Source organism: Benincasa hispida, chromosome 9 (assembly GCF_009727055.1).
Source record: "Benincasa hispida cultivar B227 chromosome 9, ASM972705v1, whole genome shotgun sequence".
In the NCBI taxonomy this organism is placed as follows: Eukaryota; Viridiplantae; Streptophyta; class Magnoliopsida; order Cucurbitales; family Cucurbitaceae; genus Benincasa; species Benincasa hispida.
Genome location: NC_052357.1, coordinates 40,843,436 through 40,851,571, shown reverse-complemented (window position 1 = coordinate 40,851,571; position 8,136 = coordinate 40,843,436). Strand labels below are relative to the sequence as shown.

At 34.0% G+C, this 8,136-nt stretch overlaps 1 protein-coding gene across 1 annotated transcript; it reads right to left on the bottom strand.

The window, feature by feature from the left end:
• Positions 1-3,020: 3,020 nt before the first annotated feature.
• On the bottom strand, positions 3,021-7,575 carry LOC120085375 (stromal 70 kDa heat shock-related protein, chloroplastic-like). Its single transcript, XM_039041326.1, has 7 exons — positions 6,887-7,575; positions 5,039-5,291; positions 4,871-4,950; positions 4,645-4,787; positions 4,460-4,558; positions 3,780-4,368; positions 3,021-3,684 (listed from the first exon to the last, which is right to left on the bottom strand). The coding sequence occupies exons 1-7, from the start codon at positions 7,361-7,363 to the stop codon at positions 3,292-3,294; spliced, it is 2,034 nt and encodes a 677-aa protein (XP_038897254.1). The 5' UTR covers positions 7,364-7,575; the 3' UTR covers positions 3,021-3,291.
• Positions 7,576-8,136: the final 561 nt, after the last annotated feature.

Genomic DNA, 8,136 nt, shown 5'->3' with positions numbered 1-8,136 from the left:
TATTTAGCTTGGGCCTAATGAGTGAATTTTGAGTCTGAATTATGTTCTTGGATTTTAGTTCAAGTAGACTTTTGGAGAGTGGTTGTTGTGATAACTTTTTTGGCTTAATTCAAGGTAAGTGACACTATTTTCGGTATCTTCGTGTCAGACACCCTAATTTAGTCTTATTAAGTTATTTAATGGATTTTAGAAGTATGGTTTGGAATTTGTGATACTTTTAAGGTTGCATGAATGTTATGAGAAGTTTGAGCATGTTTGAATCTATATGATATATTATGAATCGTGTTATGGGTTTACTCATGAAATTTATGTATATGATGTATGATTTGATTAGTAGTGGCGATTTACCGTATCGCCTCAACACATGTTTTATTTCAGGGGACCAACGGGTCCAGTTTCATGTTTTGATAGTGCACCATCAGGCCACTAGACATGTGTGAACCGACAGATTTACATTCATATTTCTTTTCCCATGTTTGACAGTGTGCCATCAAGCCACTAGACATATAAGTTAAGGTGAGATAGTTATCCTCTTAGTTTGCCATTTAGAAACAGTTACAGTTTGCCTGACCCACTAGCCCAATCATTCACTGCATGTGAATGCATGGCCTAAACCCGATAATAGTCCAAGCATTCACCGCATGTGAAATGTATAGCCTGATCTCAGTAATGAGATCACTTACTGAGTATTTTATACTCATCCTTTATGTTTACGTGTTTTTCAGGTAAGAGCAGGATACTCAGACGATTAACAAGGAATCCATGATTATGCCAAAAGGGACTTGGAAATGTTTCCGTGTTTGAGTTCATACATTTGTTTTTATTTTCCATGTTTTACCATTTTCTTTTCATGAACTTGTTTGACATAATTTAGGTATTAGGAATTTTCATTTTTGGTTAATTTTTCTTATTTTAAAATTATGTTTTAGGGGTACCCTGAACTAAATGGTATGGAATTTTGGAGATGAAATTTTGTTAAAATTCTTTATTTAGTGAAATAATCCAATTTCTTTCGTATTTTCGATGTAGATATTTTTGCGTGCATGTAGTAACGGTCCTAAGAGATGTCTTCGAAAGTCGGGTCATTACATTTCTCTTGCCAAAATCACTTTTTCTTAAAATGATGGTGTTTGTCATGAGCTAAAATTGATTTTAGAATAATTTAAAATTATTTCAAATTGATTTTGGAAGAATTAGTTTATAGGTGATTTTTGTTAAGTGATTGACTGAGAATCCGTCTAAAAAAGGCTATCTAATTCAGTTTTTGTTAAAATATTGTTCATTAGCTATTTGTGAATTTATTTTTTAAAGTTTAAACACATGAACAAATGATGATATCATTAAATTGTTAATAAAACAAACAATTATATATGTTTTGATTTTTCTTTCAATATTTATTATAAACATTCACTTTACTCAAAATATCAACAAGGGATAGTTGCAAATATAGACATTAGACCCAAAGTATTAGCAGATATAATATGATGTAAAAAAATTACAAATATGGCCAAATTTAAATAGTCTATCAGTGATAGATCATATTATTGGAAAAAATTGCAAATATGGTCAAATTTAAATAGTCTATCAGTGATAGATCATATTATTGGAAAAAATTGCAAATATGGTCAAATTTAAATAGTCTATCAGTGATAGATCATATTATTGGTAGGAGTCTATCAACAATATAAGTCTATCGCTAATAGACTTGGGAGTCTATCAACGATAAAAATTTATCATTGATAAACGTCTATATTTACATTTTTTTATATGATATTATATATTTGGTTATTATTCCTAAAAATGCTACCAATTACAATTACCCTATCAACAATGCATATAAGAATTTAACTATAAAAATAAATATTTACCATAATTATTTAGTTAAATAATAATTTCTCAAGTAAAAAAATACAATTGTGAGTAATTGATTAACTCTAAATTCACTCTATCAACAACGCATATAAGAATTTAACTATAAGATAAATAAAAATAGATATTTACCATAATTATTTAGTTAAATAATAATTTCTCAAGTAAAAATAATACAATTTTGAGTAATTGAGTAACTCTAATTCACTTTTGGAACCAAACATAATAATTCTAAATCAATTCTAAATGTATGAAAATCATTTTTAAGAATTTGGTATCAAACATAAATTTGATTGTTTAAAATAAATTTTACAAAATCAATTGTACATAAATCTCTTTTTTTAAAATCACTACTCCAATTATCACTCCCAAACACACCCTAAGAACATTCCTCATAAGGATTTTAACCGCTTTGGAATCACTCCCAAACATGTTCTAAATTTGATAATCATTTGAGCACCATTTGGTAACTATTTGATTTGTTGGATTTTTGTTTTTAAAAATTAAGTTTATAGATACTACTTCAAACCACATTTTGAAAACTAAAAAAAGTAATTTTTAAAAATTTATTTTTTGTTTTTTAAATTTCACTAAGGATTCAACCATCGTAGTTAAAGAAATTATAGGGAGAAGTAGGTTTAATTTTCAAAAACAAAAACTCATTTAGTTTTCAAACACAAATGGATTTAAGTTGTTGACAATGTTGCAGTACTATTAACAGCGTCGTAGCTTGGTGTGTTTGGCCCTCACACGCTGCAGTGTCGCGGAGCCTCATTGCTGCTAAAATCTAGATAGAGGCACAACACTATGCCCCTTCATGCTCTCTGTCCACTATGTAACATCATGATCCAAAACTCCATTAGAGAGAAAAATCCTTTGAATATCCCAAATGGTCTATTAATCCCTTCCATACTTTTGTGTAAAGTTGCTCACCATAATTTGTCTTGGTTACGAATGGATAGAAAAAAAAAAAAAGGTAATTTTTAAAAATTTATTCTTGTTTTTGTACTCTTTTTTCTAATTAAGAAAGATGACTAAAATTTTAAAAATAAAAACAAAAAAAACGAAATAATCACCGGAAGGACTTAAAAATCTCCTCAAATTGTGTCCGAAAGGATACAAATTGATAATATGCATTGTCAATGAAACAGTTTGGAAAACAAAACGGCAAGCCTTGTCATCTTTCATTAACTGAAAGAGAAATTAAGACAGATTTCGAAATCTACCTGCTTTCTATACAAGTTAACTATTTCAATTTCTAGAGAGAAATCAAAGTTTCAAGTAAATGCGTAGAAATGTACTTTATACACATCATCTAAACTCTAAACCAGACATGCACATGATATTTTCAGGACCAAGTAATTCAAAATTGGTATAAAGCCAAACTACTTGTACTTACACTCCTATATCTACTGCATCTACTCACTCACTATCCACAAAATCTGCATCAACAACATCCCCATCAGTTTCTCCAGCTGATCCTGATGAAGTAGACTGAGTTCCCGACACAGTCCCATCGCTGGAGGCTGCTGCCTGGCTGTAGAGGGACTGCCCCATCTGCATTACTTCTTGATTCAGAGCAGCCATGGAGTTTTTGATAGTTTCGATCGACCCATTAGAGATGGCATCCTTAAGTTCTTTGAGCTTAGCTTCAACGGTATCTCGAACCGTTGTGGGAATTTTGTCTCCCAGCTCTTTCAGCTGTTTTTCAGTTTGGTACACAACAGAATCTGCTTGGTTCTTTGTGTCTATGGCATCCCTCTTTTCCTTATCTTCCTTTGCAAACTTCTCTGCTTCTTTAACCATTCTATCCACCTGCATTGTTACATTCAAAAGGCATCGAGTCAGAGACAGAATTGATGTGCTAAACATTGCTCTCTTTTGCCTGGACATTGACCGTTTTAACGTACCTCATCACTTGGTAAAGTGCTAGCGCCGGTTATTGTGATGTCCTGCTTCTTCCCGGTTCCCTTGTCAATGGCAGCAACAGAGAGAATACCGTTTGCATCAATGTCGAATTTCACTTCAATTTGAGGAACACCGCGAGGTGCGGGTGGTATACCGTCCAGGAGAAATCGTCCGAGAGACTTGTTGTCCCGAACAAACTCTCGTTCACCTTGACATACGTTAATCTCAACACTTGTTTGTCCATCTGCTGCTGTTGAAAACACCTCGGATTTGGATGTCGGTAAGGTCGTGTTCCTCGGAATGATTTTGGTCATCACTCCACCTAAAGTTTCTAAACCGAGAGAGAGGGGTGTGACATCCAAGAGAACAATGTCACTTACATCTCCAGCCAAAACTCCAGCCTGAACTGCTGCCCCGAGAGCAACCACTTCATCGGGATTTACAGTCATATTCGGTTCTTTCCTTGTCATTTTCTTGACAAGCTCCTGAACTGCTGGGATACGAGTTGAGCCCCCAACAAGAATGACTTCATCTATATCTTTGAACGACAACTTTGCATCCTTTAGAGCCGTTTCTACTGGTGATCGCAGCCTGGAAAGATGACGTCGAGAGTCAAAAATGAATTCAAACTCGTGCATATAGAAGCAAAAGCAAAATATTAACCAATGGGAACCAAACTTACCTATCTAGCAAGTCTGAACACAACTCTTCAAACTTGACCCTAGTAAGTGTAGTATCAATATGTTTCGGACCGTCACTGGTCGCAGTGATAAATGGCAAACTGAAACACAAGGTTCAATCAGAAGATGAGATAAAAAAAAATTGATCAATCAATCAAAAGGTGAAGGAGTGACAGTGTTGTTATACCTAATATTGGTTTGTGTTAAAGATGATAGCTCAATCTTTGCCTTCTCAGCAGTTTCCGTTAGACGTTGGAGCGCCTGTTTGTCTTTCAGAAGATCGATTCCTTCATCCCTCTTAAAGCTCTCGGCAAGCCAATCAACAATCCTCTGAAGGTAAACGAGGCAGAGATGTCATTTTGTGCAAATAAAGAAATACAAGGAAGAGATATAGGAAACATGAGTGACCCAACCTTGTCGAAATCATCGCCACCCAAATGTGTATCGCCTGAAGTAGAAAGCACCTCGAATACGCCATCTCCAACCTCAAGGACTAAGGAGAAAAAAAAATACTCCTCGCTAAAAACAATGTAGGAGAATGCAAAAAGACACGAGATGCAGGGCACATTATTTTTGTGTACCTGAGACATCGAACGTGCCACCGCCAAGGTCGAAAACAAGAATGGTCTCATTGGTTTTCTTGTCGAAGCCATAAGCAAGGGAAGCAGCAGTTGGTTCATTGATGATGCGAAGAACTTCGAGACCAGCAATGCGACCAGCATCTTTAGTCGCTGTCCTTTGAGAATCATTGAAATATGCTGGTACTGTTACTACAGCTTTTCCTACTTGATCATTCAAAAACTTTGATGCATCATCCACCAGCTTTCTTAAAACCTATACCAACCAATAAAAACTTTTGAGTCTATAACAGAGTCAAAATTGGAATGATTGCATTTCAATAATGGTATTAGTTAGAATCAGATTAAGTTTATGGATGTAATCGAAACTCAATAATGGTATTAGTTAGAATCAGATTAAGTTTATGGATGTAATCGAAACTTTAGAGATTAGATAGATATTGTCTTCCGAATTAAGAACTAAATTACAAACCTAAAAATATTTCAATAGAAGTTGTCTTGGTAATTTTTTAGAACTTTAATCTGTTTATTTGTATTCAATCCATTTCTTGTTTCTCTTGTTTCTTTCCTTGAACTTATTCAATTTTTTTCATATGATGTCGCAAGCAACAAGAAAGGATCAAAAGTTACTGTTAATTCTGATTGATAGAGAAGAAGTAAAATGGATGTGTTTACAAAAGTACAAAAAATTAAATTAAATAAATAAACTACATAGACAAAAGGTTAACAATAGTAAAACACAAATGTTAAAGTTTTTCTAATTTATATTTAATTTGAATGTTTGATTATGCAAGCATATTTGAGTGGATTACTACTATACCTAAAGTATATGGTTTGGTCCTCCACTCCATAATTATTGAAGTTAAGATAAAAAGAACAAAATGCATTTCAAAAAGCCGTCTATTAAATAAAAAAATTGATATTTAAGTGAATTATGTCTTCGTACATATCAATTTTTAATGATTTTTGCATATTCTACAAAATTCTACTTCTGCCCTATAACATTGTGGAGTATGCCCATTCTAACTCGCATGTTAATTCCAACCAATTGGACCTTTTACTTAATGGTTGAAAACTTTACCTTCTATTAAATTTTTTTTAGTATAGGAGGTAAAGTATTTACGAAGTTTCAACCTCAAAAGATAAAATACAATTAATATTGATCTAACCTTACTTTGATACTACTTGTTAAGTTTTTACTACATTTATTCACTAATTTTTACAAAATCCAGAGAATTGAACCAACCCTCCCAATCTTAATAGTGTCAATGAAATAAGAATCCTAACCCTATTGTCATCCATTTCTAAAGGCACCATCAATTTCTAACATGCCTATTAACAATAATTCATTGCAAACACATGGCAATATTGTTTTTAAGAGATTCTTACAAGGGAATGGTTTGCAACTATATCTATCTATCCATTAATTAATATTTAATATTTTTTTATTATGTACTTGGAAATTTATTAAAAATGATCTTACTTTCGCATGTCTAATTTGAGTATTTATATTTATATTTTAAATAAATCTTAAATTGAAAATATACTCATTCAAAATTATTATTATTATTATTATTCATTGAAAATATAAAATAATATTAAGGATATAGACTAAAATTAAATATTTGAAAATATAGTAACTAAAATTAAACCAAACTTTTATATATATATATATATATACACACCAAGCGGACGTGGCATAGATTCAAGTGGAATGAATAAAAGTTTTTAAATAAGAATATTCATGAATTTTTTTAACATTACCAAAATTCTCTCATCATCAATCCATAGTACAAAGAACTCTCAATGCATTTCAATTCAAATAACTTTAAGCAAAGAGATGGAAAATACCTGAGCGGAGATCTCCTCGGCGGCGAACTGCTTGCCGACGGCAGGGCAATCAAGCTTCACATTCCCATTCTCATCGGCGATAACCTTGTAAGAAACTTGCTTCGCCTCTTCATCAACCTCCGCCATTTTCCTTCCAATGAACCTCTTCACAGAGAAGAAAGTGTTCTCCGGATTAACCACCGCCTGCCGCTTCGCCAACTGACCAACAAGCCGATCGCCAGTCTTCGTATACGCCACCACCGACGGCGTCGTCCTCTGTCCCTCCGCGTTGGTCACGATCGTCGGCTGCCCTCCCTCCATTGCCGCCACCGCGGAGTTCGTGGTACCTAAGTCGATTCCGACGACCTTCTCGCACCGGATTACGGAAACCGATGTGGTTCCGCGTTTCCGATTCCAGGACTTGTTGGAGTCGGGGAATCGGAGATTGGAGGTTCGGAAAACATGGAGGTGCGTTGCTACTGCGGAACTGAAGGCCATTTTGGTGAGTGTGTTGTGAGGAGGAAGAAGAAGAAGAAGAAGATGGTAGGGGAAATGGTGAGAATTAGGGGGAAATTATAGAGGGAAATGAGGGAGATTTGATGGTGAAGAGGAAGAATCTGAGTTGTTCGAGAAGGATCGAAGTGTTTTGGGAAGGGGGATTTTGAAAGAGGGATTTCTATTGGGTTCTAGAGAGTTTTGGGTTTGAAAGGGAAGATGGGAATAAGGAAGGAGAAGAAGCAACTGGAAACGTCTTGCATCGATCGTCATCATCGGCCGTTTCTAATTTGTGGGGCCCTCTTCTAGTTCGTTAATTTAAACCATTATCAATATATATATATATATATTTTTTCTTTTTGGAAAGCAAATTCATTAAGCAACCAGACTAAACCGAAGGTCTTCAAAAACCAAAGGAAATTGAAGAAAGAGGAAGCGAATAGGACTGGGCTTCCACCTCATCAATCAAATTTCTCGGCTTCCTTAAATCCTCCTCTTCCCGGTTCCAAACACTTGATCATTCCTATGACATCAGATTCAACAACAATGGAGGAGAGCATCATATTGAGAGTAATTAGGCATTTAATCTTCGAATAAATAGTATGTGACCTTTCATATAGAATTACATTATTTTATCAATAATTATATTTTTTTTCGTTATTAACCAACTTAAAAAAAATATGACTATTTAAATGACCCCGAATAGTCTACAAATATATGTCTCTTTTTCAAATTGCATTGAACAACTTTTTTATAAGTATTTTACTCTCATAAAA